The sequence below is a fragment of the Scyliorhinus canicula genome, chromosome 30 (assembly GCF_902713615.1).
Source record: "Scyliorhinus canicula chromosome 30, sScyCan1.1, whole genome shotgun sequence".
NCBI lineage: Eukaryota > Metazoa > Chordata > Chondrichthyes > Carcharhiniformes > Scyliorhinidae > Scyliorhinus > Scyliorhinus canicula.
In genome coordinates, this window is record NC_052175.1 from 13,710,928 (window position 1) to 13,730,140 (window position 19,213).

A 19,213-nucleotide genomic window follows, 5' to 3' on the forward strand; every position below is an offset into this window, starting at 1 on the left:
CAGTACTGAGGGAGTGCCGCACTGTGGGAGGGTCAGTACTGAGGGAGTGCCGCACTGTCAGAGGGTCAGTACTGAGGGAGTGCCGCACTGTCAGAGGGTCAGTACTGAGGGAGCGCCGCACTGTCAGAGGGTCAGTACTGAGGGAGTGCCGCACTGTCAGTGGGTCAGTACTGAGGGAGTGCCGCACTGTCAGAGGGTCAGTACTGAGGGAGTGCCGCACTGTCAGTGGGTCAATACTGAGGGAGTGCCGCACTGTCAGAGGGTCAGTACTGACGAAGTGCAGCACTGTCAGAGGGTCAGTACTGAGGGAGTGCCGCACTGTCAGAGGGTCAGTACTGAGGGAGCGCCGCACTGTCAGAGGGTCAGTACTGAGGGAGCGCCACACTGTCAGAGGGTCAGTACTGAGGGAGCGCCGCACTGTGGGAGGGTCAGTACTGAGGGAGTGCCGCACTGTCAGAGGGTCAGTACTGAGGGAGTGCCGCACTGTCAGAGGGTCAGTACTGAGGGAGCGCCGCACTGTCAGAGGGTCAGTACTGAGGGAGTGCCGCACTGTCAGAGGGTCAGTACTGAGGGAGTGCCGCACTGTCAGTGGGTCAGTACTGAGGGAGTGCTGCACTGTCAGTGGGTCAGTACTGAGGGAGTGTCGCACTGTCAGAGGGTCAGTACTGAGGAGCGCCGCACTGTCAGAGGGTCAGTACTGAGGGAGTGCCGCACTGTCAGAGGGTCAGTACTGAGGGAGCGCCGCGCTGTGGGAGGGTCAGTACTGAGGGAGTGCTGCACTGTCAGAGGGTCAGTACTGAGGGAGTGCTGCACTGTCAGAGGGTCAGTACTGAGGGAGTGCCACACTGTCAGAGGGTCAGTACTGAGGGAGCGCCGCACTGTCAGAGGGTCAGTACTCAGGGAGCGCCGCACTGTCAGAGGGTCAGTACTGAGGGAGCGCCGCGCTGTGGGAGGGTCAGTACTGAGGGAGTGCCGCACTGTCAGAGGGTAAGTACTGAGGGAGCACCGCACTGTCAGAGGGTCAGTACTGAGGGAGTGCTGCACTGTGGGAGGGTCAGTACCGAGGGAGCGCCGCACTGTGGGAGGGTCAGTACTGAGGGAGTGCTGCACTGTCAGAGGATCAGTACTGAGGGAGCGCCGTGCTGTCAGAGGGTCAGTACTGAGGGAGCGCTGCACTGTCAGAGGATCAGTACTGAGGGAGCGCCGCACTGTCGGAGGGTCATTACTGTGGGAGCTCCGCACTGTCAAAGTTGCTGATTTTCAGAAATTGGCTGCAATGCTTGTCCACCAAATGTCAGAAACTAGGTCGAGAAAGGGGATTGAGTGGATCCCTCGAAGCATTTCACCACATTGTCGCTGATGAATCAATGCCGTGGGGAGCTTTGCGATGTCTCGTGGATGGGGGAGGTTTCGTTTTTCATCTTGAACTCTGACGGAGCTCCCTCTCAGACGAGCAAGGAGATGGGTTTGGACATTTCCCAATTGCTGTAAGTAGTTTGCCGTTCACTGGCTGTAATTGAGGGCCGCACTCATTGATACGTCCCCCATTGATGGATCTGCCTCTCTCCTAAATTGAATTTGCAAGTAGGCCTGTTCAAGAGGCCCTCTGGGAGCTGAACACAAATGTGTCTCAGTTAACGATCCATGGTAGCTTTGTGGAACATGGTGTCTGGGCAGTCAGCTTGCATTTCTTTCACTGAGGGTTCCCGATGGCTGCAATCTTGCCTTTAAGACCTGCCTGGGGTTTCTGTTATAGAGCTCCGATATTACACCCCCCCCCCCCCCCACCTCCCCCCACCCCCCGGGAGTCTGACCTGGAAGCACTTCAAAATGGCTGTCTGACTGGGCTGCGGAGTATAGATATAGAATTTACAGTGCAGAAGGAGGCCATTCAGCCCATCGAGTCTGCACCGGCTCTTGGAAAGAGGATCCCACCCAAGGTCAACACCTCCACCCTATCTCCATAACTCAGTAACCCCACCCAACACGAAGGGCAATTTTGGACACTACGGGCAATTTAGCATGGCCAATCCACCTAACCTGCATATCTTTGGATTGTGGGAGGAAACCGGAGCACCCGGAGGAAACCCAGGCACACAGGGGGAGGATGTGCAGACTCCGCACAGACAGTGACCCAAGCCGGGAATCGAACCTGGGACCCTGGAGCTGTGAAGCGATTGTGCTATCCACAATGCTACCGTGCTGCCCTCACAAGCAAGCACAAGGTGATGCCGCCATCCATGCTGGGCTCCTACCGATCTTCGTCCGGACGTTTCCAAGCGATCCGTCACGTAGGCCGACGTGGCGCAGTTTTGCGGACGCAGGGTCCTTTTTGGGCCCACACACGGATTAGTGCGGCCGTGACGCAAAATGTGTCCATAAAGCTTGGAGCCAAACCGACCTCATCCGCTACTGGCGGTAGTGAGTGACGGTTCTGAGGCTGTATAAGGCTCTGGTCAGACCCCATTTGGAGTATTGTGAGCAGTTTTGGGCCCCGTATCTAAGGAAGGATGTGCTGGGGCCTTGGAAAGGGTCCAGAGGAGGTTCACAAGAATGATCCCTGGAATGAAGAGCTTGTCGTATGAGGAACGGTTGAGGAATCTGAGTCTGTACTCGCTGGAGTTTAGAAGGATGAGGGGGGATCTTATTGAAACTTACAGGATACTGCGAGGCCTGGATAGAGTGGATGAGGGAGGATGCTTCCACTTGTTGGATAAACTAGAACCAGAGGACACAATCTCAGACTAAAGGGACGATCCTTTAAAACAGAGATGAGGAGGAATTTCTTCAGCCAGAGGGTGGTGAATCTGTGGAACTCTTTGCCGCAGAAGGCTGTGGAGGCCAAATCACTGAGTGTCTTTAAGACCGAGATAGATAGGGTCTTGATCAATAAGGGGGTCAGGGGTTATGGGGAGAAGGCAGGAGAATGGGGATTAGAAAAATATTAGCCATGATTGAATGGCGGACCAGACTCGATGGGCCGAGTGGCCACATTCTGCTCCTATGCCTTCTGGTCTGATGGCGTATGATAACCAAGTTCTCCAGCCTGCCCAGTCCGTCATTGACCTTTGTCTGCAGGGTGGGCGAGACAAGGACGAGCCCTAAAATGTTTGCCTGGGCCATGGGTCCATGTGAATTTTATCTGTGGCCCATTAACTCCAGGCCGTTCTGGAAAACCTCTGGATATTTTCCCAGGACTTTTGCCAGCACCCATCGGGAAGATTTGTTCTGGATCCAGGCGGAGTCTTTGTGATCACTCTCGGAAATCCTGGCTGATTTCCTCTCTCTCTCTAACCCAGGGATCACTGGACAGTGATCAGGAGCAGGAACCCTGGCTGATTTCCCCTCTCTCTCTCTAACCCAGGGATCACTGGACAGTGATCAGGAGCAGGAACCCTGGGTGATTTCCCCTCTCTCTCTAACCCAGGGATCACTGGACAGTGATCAGGAGCAGGAACCCTGGCTGATTTCCCCTCTCTCTCTAACCCAGGGATCACTGGACAGTGATCAGGAGCAGGAACCCTGGCTGATTTCCCCCCTCTCTCTAACCCAGGGATCACTGGACAGTGATCAGGAACAGGAACCCTGGCTGATTTCCCCTCTCTCTCTCTCTAACCCAGGGATCACTGGGCAGTGATCAGGAGCAGGAACTCTGGCTGATTTCCCCTCTCTCTCTAACCCAGGGATCACTGGACAGTGATCAGGAGCAGAAACCCTGGCTGATTTCCCCTCTCTCTCTCTAACCCAGGGATCACTGGACAGTGATCAGGAGCAGGAACCCTGGCTGATTTCCCCTCTCTCTCTCTAACCCAGGGATCACTGGGCAGTGATCAGGAGCAGGAACCCTGGCTGATTTCCCCTCTCTCTCTCTAACCCAGGGATCACTGGACAGTGATCAGGAGCAGGAACCCTGGCTGATATCCCCCCTCTCTCTCAGCCAGGGTCACTGGTCTACAGAAGGGGCAGCGGGAACCTATAGTCGAGGTGACTTCGACAACCCTCCCTCTCTCCCCCTCCCTGTACCCATGCACCATTCCGTGAGGCTCATCCACTCTCCCGTCAGGAGAGCTGTAGGAATTGGGCAGATATTTCGGGACACGTGAGAAGAGGCAGCTGTCGGATAGACCGCAAAGTGCCTTTAATTCCATGTTTCCTGCCCCTTCATTGCAGGCAGCTCCCAAGCCAGCGATTGCCACAATTCCAATTAGATTTCAATGTGTGATCGGGCAGATGCGAAACAGGGTCTGATGAGGAAATTATTATTCCTGGAGCAAACAATGTAACGTGGGCAGCCCCCCCGTCCACTCATTGCTTCACTGCTGCCTGTCTTTCCTCAATGGCTTCCTGTTCTGCGGCCTCCAAGCTGCTTGCCAACAGAGCAGCCCTTCTCACCCACTCTGTGCTGCACGGGGCTGGTTTAGCTCACTCGGCTAAATCGCTGGCTTTGAAAGCAGACCAAGCAGGCCAGCAGCACGGTTTGATTCCCGTACCGGCCTCCCCGAACTGGCGCCGGAATGTGGCGACTAGGGGCTTTTCACAGTAACTTCATTGAAGCCTACTCGTGACAATAAGCGATTTTCATTTTCATTTCATTTCATTTCATCGTCGTCGAATCCCTACCGTGCAGAGGGAGGCCACCCGGCCCATTTAGTCCATACCAGCCCTCCCACCTGGGCCCAAATCCCCTCCAGATCCCCTGTGACCCTACCCAACCCACCCTTTGGACACTGAGGGGGCAATTGATCACCTAACCGGCACATCTTTGGACTGTGGGAGGAAACCGGAGTGCCCAGAGGAAACCCACGCAGTCAGTCACCTGAGATTGGAATCGTACCCAAGTCCCCGGCACCGTGAGACAGCGGTGCTGACCCACATGGGCCACTGTGACGCTCTCAGGGTTCCGTTTGTAGGGTAACCGTCTGCCATCTCCGCCCAGCTCTCCGGCACGCCCCTCCCTCGCCCCCTCATCGAGACAGACTCCCACTTGCAAAGCACCATATTCAGGACTTCAGGACGTCCGAAGACACATTGCACAGAAACATAGAAAAATAGAAAACTGGAGCAGAATTAGGCCATTCGGCCCATCGAGTCTGCTCCGCCATTCAATCATGGCTGATATTTTTCTCATCCCCAGTCTCCTGCCTTCTCCCCATAACCCCAGATCCCCTTATTGATCAAGAACCTATCTATCTCTGTCTTAAAGACACTCAGTGATTTGGCCTCCACAGCCTTCTGCGGCAAAGAGTTCCACAGATTCACCAATCTCTGGTTGAAGAAATTCCTCCTCATCTCTGTTTTAAAGGATCGTGCCTTTCGTCTGAGATGGTGTCCTCTGCTTCTAGTCTCTCCGACAAGTAGAAACATCCTAAAGTTTCAATAAGATCCCCCCTCATCCTTCGAAACTCCAACAAGTACGGACACAGAGTCCTCAACCGCAGATGTTTCTATGAGATTCACTCTCATTCTTCTAAATTGCAGTGAGTCCAAGCCCAGCCGATCCAGTCCTTCTTCGTATGTCAGTCCTGCCATCCCGGGAATAGTCTGGTGAACCTTCGCTGGACACCCTCCGGAGCAAGAATGTCCTTCCTCAAACTAGGAGACCAAAACTGCACACGATACTCAAGGCGTGGCCTCACCAAGGCCCTGTATAACCGCAGTAAGCGTTCACAAAGCAACCGGTGACTACTTTCTGAAGTGCATTAACTTGGGCAGCACAGTGGTTAGCACAATGGCTTCACGGCGCCAGGGTCCCGGGTTCGATTCCCCGCTGGATCACTGTCTGTGCGGAGTCTGCACGTTCTCCCCCGTGTCTGCGTGGGTTTCCTCCGGGTGCTCCGGTTTCCTCCCACAGTCCAAAGATGTGCATTGGCCGTGATAAATTGCCCCTTAGTGTCCAAAAAAAAGGGGAAGGTGGGGGTCACGGGGAGAGGGTGGAAGTGTGGGGATAGGGTGGAGGTGTGGGCTTGGGTGGGGTGCTCTTTCCAAGGGCCGGAGCAGACTCGATGGGCCAAATGGCCTCCTTCTGCACTGTAAATTTGTCAACTTCTGCCTGAGGCTTGGCTGAGAGTCTCGTTGGAAGGTGGCACCTCACCTGATTGCAGCCACCCCTCGGTACTGCACCGCGGGGGCGCGGTGGGGGGTGGGTGGGGGTTGCGGCCTCGATCTGACTATGAAATCCCCGGAGAGGACCCACAACCCGGAGGCAGGTAGGGGGTCAGATCGAAACTTGGCCAGCACGCTTGCACAATCTCCTGCTGATCGCTGTCTGAATGGTGCGAGATGTTTACTGGTTTCTAATGAGATGTGATGGAACTGGAACACAAGGATAAAGAAGTCTTATTCCTATTGTAAAGGGCTTTGGAAAGAGCGCAGCTGGAGTCCTGTGTGAAGCTTTGGTCTATACACTTTCCTTGGAGGCAGTACAGAAGGTGCATTGTGCTTGTTACTGGCTGTCCTGCGATGAGGGGCTCAGTAATTTGGGCCTGTGTGTGTGGCTCTCTGGCATTTCAAAGAATGATGATGCTCTCATTGGCACAGATTCTGAAGGGGCTTTGACAAGGGCGACATTGAGAGGTTGTTTCAGCGAGCTATGGAAATCCAAAATACAGGGCCTCGTCTCAGGTTAACGCGTTCTTCACTCAGCTCCGAGATTCGGAGAAATGTCTTCACTCAGCGTTGAATGGCTTTGAATTCTCTACCCCAGAGCTTTGTGGGGGCTCGATCGTTGACTATATTCGAGGCACAGGTTCAGGGGCTCTGGGGAGAGGGCGGGAAAGTGAAGTTAACACTGAAGATTGTAGCGAGGAACAGGCTTGACATAGATATTTAGAAGATAGGAGCAGGAGACCTTTTGGCCCTTCGAGCCGCTCCGCCATTCATCACCATCATGGCTGATCATCCAACTCAATAGCCTAATCCTGCTTTCTCCCCATAGCCTTTGATCCCATTCTCCCCAAGGGCTGTATCCAGCCGTCTCTTGAATATATGTCTAGTCCTGTTAGAATTTTATAAGTCTCTATGAGATCCCCCCTCATTCTTCTGAACTCCAGCGAGAACAATCCCAACCAAGTCAATCTCTCCTCATATGACAGTCCCGCCATCCCTGGAATCAGTCTGGTAAACCTTTGCTGCACTCCCTCGAGAGCAAGAACATCCTTCCTCAGAGAAGGAGACCAAAACTGCCCACAATACTCCAGGTGTGGCCTCACCAAGGCCCTGTACAATTGCAGCAACACATCCCTGCTTCTATACTCGAAACCTCTCACAATGAATGCCAACATACCATTAGCCTTCTTTACCGCCTGCTGCCCCTGCATGCTTACCTTCAGCGACTGGTACACAAGGACACCCAGGTCCCTCTGCACACTCCCCTCTCCCAATTTACAACCATTCAGGTAGTAATCGGCCTTCCTGTTTTTGCTTCCAAAGTGAATAACCTCACATTTATCCAAATTATACTGCATCTGCCATTGATTTGCCCACTCGCCCAACCTGTCCAGATCTTGCTGTAGGATCCCTGCATCCTCGTCACAATTCACCCTCCCACCCAACTTGGTATCATCTGCAAACTTTGAGATGTTACATTTATTTCCCTCAACCAAATCATTCATATTTATTGTGAATAGCTGGGGTCCCAGCACCGATCCCTGTTGTACCCCACTGGTTACTGTCTGCCAATGTGAAAAGGATCCATTAATCCCTACTCTTTGTTTCCTCTCTGCCAACCAGTTTTCTATCCACCTCAATACATTTCCCCCAATCCCATGTGCGTTATTCTTACACAATAATCTCTTATACGGGACTTTGTCAAATGCCTTCTGAAAGTCCAAATATACCACATCGACTGGCTCCCCCTTGTCGACTGTACTGGTTACCTCTTCAAAGAATTCCAACAGATTTGTCAAGTATGATTTTCCCTTCATAAATCCATGCTGACTCTGACTGATCCTGCCGTTGCTTTCTAAATGTTCCCCTCTAAAGTCCTTGATAATGGATTGAAGCATTTTCCCCACTACCGATGTTAGGCTGACTGGTCTATAATTCGCTGCTTTCTCTCTACCTCCCTTTTTGAATATCGGAGTGACGTGAGCTACCCTCCAATCTGCAGGGACAGTTCCAGAGTCTATAGAATCCCGGAAGATGACGGGCCACATGGCCAGCTCCTGCGCCTGGTACTTGTGATCTTAGGATGAAAATGAGATCTTCAGATAAGTGATTGCTTCAGATAAGTTAGGTCTGAGATGCTGGACGGTGCAGTGGGTTATCCAGCTGTCCCCCACGCTCCCCTGCTTCGATAAGCAGTCAGAAACTGACGCCTGTCTCTGCTCGCAAGGGATGGGGACGGTGCTGCAGGTTTGGGGCAGTCACAGGTCAGCAACAGAAAGCAATTAGGGGTAACAACACAGGGAGCTATTCTCCCACGAATGGGAAATGGTTCAAAACCACACTTGGAGTATAGTGTTCCATTCTGGTCGCCACACTACCAGAAGGATGTGGAGGCTTTAGAGAGGGTGCAGAAGAGATTTACCAGGATGTTGCCTGGTATGGAGGGCATTAGCTATGAGGAGAAGCTGAATAAACTCGGTTTGTTCTCACTGGAACGACGGAGGTTGAGGGGCGACCTGATAGAGGTCTACAAAATTATGAGGGGCACAGACAGAGTGGATAGTCAGAGGCTTTTCCCCAGGGTAGGGGGGCCAATTACTAGGGGGCATAGGTTTAAGGTGCGAGGGGCAAGGTTTAGCGGAGATGTACGAGGCAAGTTTTTTACACAGAGGGTAGTGGGTGCCTGGAACTCGCTGCTGGAGGAGGTGGTGGAAGCAGGGACGATAGTGACGTTTAAGGGGCATCTTGACAAATACATGATAGGATGGGAATAGAGGGATACGGAGCCCAGAAGTGTGGAAGATTTTAGTTTAGACAGGCAGCATGGTCGGCACGGGCTTGGAGGGCCGAAGGGCCTGTTCCTGTGCTGTACTTTTCTTTGTTCTTTGTTGTAAAAATCTGCAACCTGGGAGTGTTTGATGGGGACAGTGTAGAGGGAGCTTTACTCTGTATCTAACCCCGTGCTGTACCTGTCCTGGGAGTGTTTGATGGGGACAGCGTAGAGGGAGCTTTACTCTGTATCTAACCCCGTGCTGTACCTGCCCTGGGAGAGTTTGATGTGGACAGTGTAGAGGGAGCTTTACTCTGTATCTAACCCCGTGCTGTACCTGTCCTGGGAGTGTTTGATGGGGACAGTGTAGAGGGAGCTTTACTCTGTATCTAACCCCGTGCTGTACCTGCCCTGGGAGAGTTTGATGTGGACAGTGTAGAGGGAGCTTTACTCTGTATCTAACCCCGTGCTGTACCTGTCCTGGGAGTGTTTGATGGGGACAGTGTAGAGGGAGCTTTACTCTGTATCTAACCCCGTGCTGTGCCTGTCCTGGGAGTGTTTGATGGGGACAGTGTAGAGGGAGCTTTACTCTGTATCTAACCCCGTGCTGTGCCTGTCCTGGGAGTGTTTGATGGGGACAGTGTAGAGGGAGCTTTACTCTGTATCTCACCCCGTGCTGTCCCTGTCCTGAGAGTGTTTGATGGGGACAGTGTGGAGGAAGTTTTTCTCTGTATCAAGCGAAATGAGAAGGGTTCCATTGCGCGGCGATAAAATCCCTCACTGCGATGAGCAGGAAAATGCTCCAGAGAGCCTCACGATAATGTTTCAATTTTGTTTAGTGATATAAAGGGGATAAAGTTGCTGGATGATTTGTTGCTTGCTCAGTCCTCAGCTAGTTTCAAGGTGATAGTTCCTCTGTGTCGCACAAGTTAGCATCGGGCTCTTCTGTACGCTCGTTTGTTACCTTTTATTAAAAATACGCCTGGAGCTCCACTCAGAGGCACTTGGGAATGGGAAAAAACTGCGGCGAATGAAACTTTGTGATCATACTGACACAGAATGTTCTTTTTAAATCCATTCGTCCCCCTTTTCGTCTGACGGCACGAACTTTCTCAGCCACGTGCCATTTCTCTAATGAGACGGAACCCTCTGTGACGGGAGAGTAGACCGCCAGCTACCTGTACCGTTCTCAAATGGCATTCGTGCAGGGTGACACAGAAGAACTGGGAGCAGGAGGAGGCCATTCAGCCCCTCGAGCCTGCTCCGCCATTCAATGAGATCATGGCTGACCTTTCTGTGGACTCAGCTCCACTTACCCGCCCGCTCAATCCTTTACTGTTCAAAAATATATCTCCCTTTGCCTTAAAAACATTTAGCAAGGGAGCCTCAACTGCTACACTGGGCAGGGGATTCCACCGATTCACGACCCTTTGGGTGAAGAAGTTCTTCCCCAACTCAGTCCTAAATCTGCTCCGTTATTTTGAGGCTATGCCCTCTGTGGTAGGCTGTGTAGAGGTATTACGGTACCTAGTAATGCTGGAACACCATTGGTAGATAATGTATGCTTTCCATTGTTCGAGCCTGTATGGTAGCTCCGCCCTGTAAGGCGGGGTATAAGAGACCGTGCCGCCCCAGCAGCTTCCTTTCTGTACCTGAGCTGCTGGGGGAAACATCTAGCTTATTAAAGCCTTCAGTTGGACTACAACCTCGCTTTAGTAGTCATTGATCGTGCATCACCCCCTAGTTCTAGTTTCACCTGCCAGTGGAAACAACCTGCCCACATCTATCGTATCTATTCCCTTCAGAATGTATCTATAAGATTCCCCCCTCATTCTCCAAAATTCCAATGAGTACAGTCCCAGTCTCTCCTCATCAGCCAATCCCCTCAACTCCGGAATCAACCTAGCGAATCTCCTCTGTACCCCCTCCAGCGATAGTACGTCCTTTCTCAAGTAAGGAGACCAAAACTGTACACAGTACTCCAGGTGTGGCCTCACCAGCACCCTATACAGCTGCAACATAACCTCCCTGCTTTTAAACTCCATCCCTACAGCAATGAAGGACAAAATTCCATTTGCCTTCCAAAATTACCTGCTGCATCTGCAGACCAACTTTTTTGCCATTCATGCACGAGGAGACCCAGGTCCCTCTGCAATCTTTTTTTTTAACCTTAAAACCTTTTTACGTTGGCATTTTCTCGCAGAGGTCATGGGCTGGCACCCCAGCTGAAAGATGGACCCTGAGCCTCTCCCTGGCCTTACGTTCGCGACCTCTAAGACTTATCCGGATAGGCAGATGAACAGACGGTGTACAGAAGGATACAGGCGGTTGGTCCAGATTGGACATGTGATCGGCGCAGGCTTGGCGGGCCGAAGGGCCTGTTCCTGTGCTGGATTGTTCTTTGCTCTCTCTCTCCCTCGGGCCGAACCCCGAGTGTGTAGGTGGTGGGGGGTGGGGGAGGGGGTGGGGGAGTTGGCAACTACTCTCCCCCCCGCCCCCAGGGGACCAACGACCAATGGCTGGTACTCCTTTGAGCGGTGATCCGATCAAGCTGGTTAATATGCCAAGAGGATTGGACATGGTGGAGGCAGTCACGGAGAAGTTAACATTTGGAGCAAGGCTGTTGAGGGATGAAGTGAGGGGGCACTTCAGGGTCTCTCTCCCCAAGAGGCTGCAGAGGTTGGACTTCAGTTGGAGATTTCAAGATGGCGGTGGGCAGATTTGTTTTTGTCAAGTAGGGGTGCGAAGGGATTTAAGGGCAGGGCAGGCGACGAGAAGGCCTGAACGGCGGTCCTTCCCTTCCTTCGTAACAGCGAAGCTTGATTTGGACCTCGCCTTGAAATGCGGATTCCCGGCGGATCTCCGGGGCCGAAACTCTCGTTCACTGACCCTCACCAGTGAGGCCTGTGGTTCCCGGGGTCGGCAGCCCTCCAAGAATTGGAGATCAGTCGCCCGGAGACACTGCGGTTGGCGTGACTGCAGAAAAATCGCCAAAAGAGATTGGGTTTTATTTTGGGGTCGTTTGCTTTGAAACTTTGTCTTTGTAAAATGGGATAAAATAAGAAGACTGTCTGACAGTCAAGACTTAAGATCGTAAGACATAGGAGCAGAATTAGGCTACTCGGCCCATCGGGTCTGCTCCGACATGCAATCATATTTCCTCACCTCATTCTCCTGCCTTCTCCCCATAACCCCTGATCCCCTTATTAATCAAGAACCTATCTCTGTCTTAAAGACACTCAGTGATTTGGCCTCCACAGCCTTCTGCGGCAAAGAGTTCCACAGATTCACCACCCTCTGGCTGAAGAAATTCCTCCTCATCTCTGTTTTAAAGGACCGTCCCTTTAGTCTGAGATTGTGTCCGCTGCTTCTAGTTTTTCCTACAAGTGGAAACATCCTCTCCCCGTCCACTCTATCCAGGCCTCGCAGTATCCTGTAAGTTTCAATAAGATCCCCCCTCATCCTTCTAAACTCCGAGTACAGACCCAGAGTCCTCAACCGTTCCTCATACGACAAGCTCTTCATTCTCGTGAACCTCCTCTGGACCCTTTCCAAGGCCAGCATCATCCCGTCGGGTAATGAGCCCCCGTGCTCTCAGGTGGGCGTCGGTAGTCAGTGCGTCACAAGGGGCCTCGATCTGTGCCGTGACGACCGTGATTCCGCGACGGGTCACACCCTGGTACAGGTTCAGCTTTCCCCTGGCCAGGGATACTGAATAAGCCAATGGCTAATAAGAGCTAACTAAACGGGCGGCACGGTAGCACAAGTGGATAGCACTGTGTGGCTTCACAGCGCCAGGGTCCCAGGTTCGATTCCCCACTGGGTCTGTGTGGAGTCTGCACCTTCTTTCCTCCGGGCGCTCCGGTTTCATCCCACAGTCCAAAGATGTGCAGCTGAGCAGGGATTGGCCATGCTAAATTGCCCTTTGTGACCAAAAAGGTTAGGAGAGGTTATTGGGTTACGGGGATAGAACAAGAACATAGAATTTACAGTGCAGAAGGAGGCCATTCGGCCCATCGAGTCTGCACCGGCTCTTGGAAAGAGCACCCTACCCAAGGTCAACACCTTCACCCTATCCCCATAACTCAGTAAACCCCACCCAACACTAAGGGCAATTTTGGACACTAACGGGCAATTTATCATGGCCAATCCACCTAACCTGCACATCTTTGGACTGTGGGAGGAAACCGGAGCACCCGGAGGAAACCCACGCACACACGGGGAGGATGTGCAGGCTCCGCGCAGACAGTGACCCAAGCCGGAATCGAACCTGGGACCCCGGAGCTGTGAAGCGATTGTGCTATCCACAATGCTACCGTGCTGCCCGTGAGGGCTTAAGTGGGTCGGTGCAGACTCGATGGGCCAAATGGCCTCCCTCTGCACTGCATGTTCTATGAAACAGGCTCGGAAAAATCCAGATCATTGAGCAGGCCTGACCCTGTTCCACAAGCAACCCCCCCCTACACACCAAAAACATGAGCCAAAAAAAAAAAACCAAGTTGCATTCCTGTGGAGCTTTTAGCTTCGAAAAATACCCCAGGTGTTCCGTGGAATCGGACAATAATTGACACCCAAACCAGGCGAAGAAGCATTCGGAAGGCTGGGCCGAAACTTGGTCGAAGAGATACATTTCCAGAAGTGCCTTAAAGGAGGAGGAGAGAGACAGAGAGAGAGAGAGAGAGAGAGATGGGGAGGGAGTTCCAGAACGGAGATGTCAGGCAGCTGAGGACAAGGCCACTATTCTGGCGATGAATGATTATCTCAGGAACTCTCACTGTGCTCGGCAACGGAAGAGAGAAGTTTCAGAAGTGATTAGATCTATTGACGTCATTGCTAAGCAGTGCAGATGAATGCTGAGTTTAATATTTCATGTCTGAAAAAATTAATTTGATGCAGCACAAGGGATCATCTATAATTCTCACAGAACTGAGGGTCTTTGTGTCGGGAACATCTGGCCCCTCACCCAGAAATCCTGGAATGAATTTCACAGAAACTGACTAGTTTCGAGTGTGGCCCAGTTTATACTGTGGGATTGTTTCAGTCACATTTACCCCCTTATCACTGGGGTACGGGTCCCACACACACTGACTCTCACTGGGGTACGGGTCCCACACACACTGACTCTCACTGGGGTACGGGTCCCACACACACTGACTCTCACTGGGGTACGGGTCCCACACACACTGACTCTCACTGGGGTACGGGTCCCACACACACTGACTCTCACTGGGGTACGGGTCCCACACACACTGACTCTCACTGGGGTACGGGTCCCACACACACTGACTCTCACTGGGGTACGGGTCCCACACACACTGACTCTCACTGGGGTACGGGTCCCACACACACTGACTCTCACTGGGGTACGGGTCCCACACACACTGACTCTCACTGGGGTACAGTCCCACACACACTGACTCTCACTGGGGTACGGGTCCCACACACACTGACTCTCACTGGGATACGGGTCCCACACACACTGACTCTCACTGGGGTACGGGTCCCACACACACTGACTCTCACTGGGGTACGGGTCCCACACACACTGACTCTCACTGGAGTACGGGTCCCACACACACTGACTCTCACTGGGGTACGGGTCCCACACACACTGACTCTCACTGGGGTACGGGTCCCACACACACTGACTCTCACTGGGGTACGGGTCCCACACACACTGACTCTCACTGGGGTACGGGTCCCACACACACTGACTCTCACTGGGGTAGGGGTCCCACACACACTGACTCTCACTGGGGTACGGGTCCCACACACACTGACTCTCACTGGGGTATGGGTCCCACACACACTGACCCTCACTGGGGTACGGGTCCCACACACACTGACTCTCACTGGGGTCCCACACACACTGACTCTCACTGGGGTACAGGTCCCACACACACTGACTCTCACTGGAGTACGGGTCCCACACACACTGACTCTCACTGGGGGGGGGGTTCCACACACACTGACTCTCACTGGAGTACGGGTCCCACACACACTGACTCTCACTGGGGGAGGGGTCCCACACACACTGACTCTCACTGGAGTACGGGTCCCACAAACACTGACTCTCACTGGGGTACGGGTCCCACACACACTGACTCTCACTGGGGTACGGGTCCCACACACACTGACTCTCACTGGGGTACGGGTTCCACACACACTGACTCTCACTGGGGTACAGTCCCACACACACTGACTCTCACTGGGGTACGGGTTCCACACACACTGACTCTCACTGGGGTACGGGTCCCACACACACTGACTCTCACTGGGGTCCCACACGCACTGACTCTCACTGGGGTCCCACACACACTGACTTTCACTGGGGTAGGGGTCCCACGCACACTGACTCTCACTGGGGTACGGGCCCCACACACTGACTCTCGCTGGGGTCCCACACACACTGACTCTCACTGGGGTGTGGGTCCCACACACACTGACTCTCACTGGGGATGGGAGTACGCCGCACGCCGTTGGGAAGGCCGCAGGGATACTAGAATTCAAATCAGAGCACCCCTTCTGCGGAGGTGCAGTCGATCGCTCAAAGTGCCTTCAATCTGTCATAGTGCCTGATAGAGCTTCACATTTATAGAACGGCTCTGCCAGCCACGTGACCCAGTGAAGCCTCAGGGCGATCTGTAACTTGTGTCAAGATCTGAGTTAAGACAGGCGGGTGTCAACAAGGGAATTATTTGAATGGTTTAAAACCTGTTATTAATATCTCATCCGATCTGTCAGTGAATTATCCAGGATTAATATTGCCGTACTCGCTGACAGTGGACACCTTAGGGACCGCCAGTGAGACTTCGCTGACGGATTGTTTGGACACACGAGGCAGTTTATAATCCCGCTTTGAGAACTTAACCTGTCTATATATTTTCAATTTATTTTTGTTCCTTCCCTCCTTTGCTTCTCGCCGTCACTTACTCATCACTGGGTGAGACAGCAGCAACGTAGTCTGAAATGTTTGCTGCTCTCTGCTTCCTCTCTCTCTCTCCCCACCATCCTCTTTCTGTCTGTCTCTTTCCTCTCCCTAACTCTTTCCTTCCCTCTCTCTCTGTGCCTCTCTTTGCCATTCTCCCACCCTCCTCTGTGCCTCTTGATACCTGCGCGTGTCCAATCGGGCTGTCTCTCCCTCCTTCCTCTGCCTGACTGTCTCTTCTTCCTCCATCGCCCACTTTCCCTTCCTCCATGATCTTTCTCGCTCCCCCCCCCTCTCCCAAGCTTTCTCGTGCTCCAGTCTTGTGCATTTATCCTTCCTTCTCTCTCTCTATCTATCCCTCTCCCTCTATCTATCCCTCTCTCTCTATCTCTCTCTATCTATCTCTCTCTCTATCTATCCCTCTCTCTCTATCTATCCCTCGCTCTGTCTATCCCTCTCTCTCTCTCTCTATCTATCTCTCCCTCTCTCTTATCTCTCCCACTCTCTATCTATCTATCTCTCCCTCTCTCTATCTATCACTACCTCTCCCTTTCTCTATCTATCTCTATCGCTCTCTCTATCTATCCCTCTCACTCCCTCTCTAGCTATCCCTCTCTCTCTCTGTCTCTCCCCCCTCTCTCTATCTACCCCTCTCTCTCTCTCTCTCCCCCCCTCTCTCTATCTATCTCTCTCCTCCTCTCTCCCCTCCTCTCTCTCTATTTCTCCCCCTCTGTCTCTATCTATCTCCCTCTCTCTCACGATTTATCTCGCCCTCTCTCTCTATCTATCTCTCTCGCCCTCTCTCTCCCCTCCTCTCTCTCTATTCCTCCCCCTCTGTCTCTATCTATCTCCCTCTATCTCACGACTTATCTCGCCCTCTCTCTATCTATCTCTCTCTCACCCCCCTCTCTCTCTCTCCCTCCCTCTCTGTCTCTATCTCCCTCTCTCTCACTATCTATCTCTCTCCCTCTCTTTCTATCCCCCTCTCTAGCAGCTATGTGTCTTTCTGCCTCTCTCAGCTTTGTCCCTCAGTTTCTCCCCCCCCCCCCCCCCCCCCCCCCCCCCAGATTACGATGAAGGGTTGGAGGGGGTGTTTGTGAATTTGGGTTCCGGTCTGAGAACCTGTTGGAGGGCCAGGTGGAGGCCTTATCCCCCCGGCTTCTCCCGTTTTATATCAGTGTTTGCTCACCAGGGGAGGAAGTTTGCATTTCAGAAGAAAACTCTTGTTTAAAAATAATCTCCTCTTCGTTTCTTTCTCCCTCCCCTATTCTGGGTACCCTCTCCCTCTCTCCCTTTCCTTGTGTCGGTGTGCTTCTTTTCTCTTCCTTCTCTCTCTCTCTCTATCCCTCGTTCTCTGGTTACTGCTTTTCAATTTGCCTCCCCATCATCCTCGCCCTGCATCACTTTCTCTCCTCTTTCTCTCTCTCTCTTTATATCTCTGTCTGCCTCTCTTTTTAATTCTCGGCCTGTCTCTCTTCCTCTCTCTCCCTCCATTTAAACCCCCTCTGCCTGCGCTCCACTTTATCTGTTCCCTCTGTCTCACACTAATTCTCTTTCCCTCTATCGCTGACTTTCTCTCCCTCTCTTTCTTTGACACCCTCTCTGCCTGCGCCTCCTTTGCTTTGTCTGTTTGTGTATATGATTCTCTATATCTTCGGTTTCCTTTGTACCTCTCTATCTTTCACTTTCTTTCTGTCTATCTCTCCCTTTCTCTGTCTCTGCCCCTCGCTCCCTCTTTCCTCCCTGTCTATCTCTGTCTGTCTATCCCTTTCTCTCTCTATCCATCTTTCTCCCTGTCTTTCTGTTTCTCCCTGTTTTTCCCTCTCTGTCTCTCTCTTTCTGTCTGCCTCTCTCCCTTTCTCTCTCTGTCCGTCTCTCTTTCTGTCTCACTCCCTTTCTCTCTGTCTGTCTGTCTCTCTCTGTCCATCTTTTTCCCTGTCTTTCTCTTTCCCCTCTATCTCTCTCTCTCTGTCCGTCTCCTCTCCCTCTGTCTCTCTCTTTCTGTCTGTCTCTCTCCCTTTCTCTCTCTCTCTCTGACCATCTTTCTGCCTATCTTTCTCTTTCCCCTCTATCTCTCTCTCTCTGTCCGTCTCCTCTCCCTCTCTGTCTCTCTCTTTCTGTCTGCCTCTCTCCCTTTCGCTCTCTGCCCGTCTCTCTTTCTGTCTCACTCCCTTTCTGTCTCTCTTTCTCTGTCCGTCTCCTCTCCCTCTCTGTCTCTCTCTTTTTGTCTGTCTCCCTCCCTTTCTCTCTCTCTGACCATCTTTCTGCCTGTCTTTCTCTTTCCCCTCTATCTCTCTCTCTCTGTCTGTCTCTCTCTCTCTGTCCATCTCCTCTCCCTCTCTATCTCTCTCTTTCTGTCTGTCTCTCTCCCTTTCTCTCTCTCTCTCTGACCATCTTTCTGCCTGTCTTTCTCTTTCCCCTCTATCTCTCTCTCTCTGTCCGTCTCCTCTCCCTCTCTGTCTCTCTCTTTCTGTCTGTCTCTCTCCCTTTCTCTCTCTCTCTCTGTCCGTCTCCTCTCCCTATCTGTCTCTCTCTCTTTCCTCTCTGTCTGTCTCCCTCTCTGTCCTCTGTCTCTCCCTCTCTGTCCATTTATCACTCTCATCTGTTTGTGTTGCCCTCTCTGGCTATGTGTACGCACACCCCTTCCTCGGAGTATACGCTCTCTCTTTCTCTCCCTCGTCTTCCTGTTTGCCTGCATCTCAATCTCTCTCATCCCTTCCCCCCCCCCCCCCCTCCACCCCCTCCCCACCCCCCCTCCCCAAGGGTGCAGGATGTACAGCTCTGGTGGTAGCTGTGGTTGCTAGGAAACTGGAACTAACCAAAGCTGAGAAGCACGTCCATAACTTCATGATGGACACACAGCTGACGAAGCGGGTAAGCATTGACTCGTTTAACCTCTGCCATTCGTCAGCACGTGAGCAGGTACGGACTGGGGCGTCAGATGGACTGGCGTGGGGGGGGGGGGGGGGTGGAGATGGACGCGCATCTTCGCCGTGGTCCTCTAGCCATTCTGTGTCTCTCTCAGAGAACAGACATAATGGTTTCCCCCGGCACCTCTGTGTTGCTGTTATGAAGGGCCTTCGCTTTATATGTTTAAGACATGCATTTTGTACACGGTGTCCCCCATCGTTGCTTCTCCTGGTGCCCTCTTGGACATCACCCCAGCCCGATTCTGCACTACAGTGAGTATTGGCGAGCTGATCGACCACAGAGGGCATCGCAGCCAAGTCTCTACTCCCCCCCCCAACCTTGCCCTTTCCACATCGTGGGATCACGGGTACACGGTCAGGAGCCGTATCCAAAAGGGTTCCCGGCCCTCTCCCGCCCCCACCGGGCGGACCTCAGGAGGGCGTGCGTCCGGATGATGGGTCCTTCTCGGGTCCAGGGAAAAACATCTGGGGGAAGAGAGG

The 19,213-nt window shown here is 52.7% G+C and overlaps 1 protein-coding gene across 1 annotated transcript in view; it reads left to right on the top strand.

The window, feature by feature from the left end:
• Positions 1-19,213, top strand: part of kcnn3 (potassium intermediate/small conductance calcium-activated channel, subfamily N, member 3) — a 73,312-nt gene that overhangs the window by 39,172 nt on the left and 14,927 nt on the right. The window contains exon 4 of the mRNA XM_038787282.1: positions 18,567-18,677. Coding sequence (XP_038643210.1) covers positions 18,567-18,677 — 111 coding nt within the window. The remainder of the gene's footprint in view (positions 1-18,566; positions 18,678-19,213) is intronic.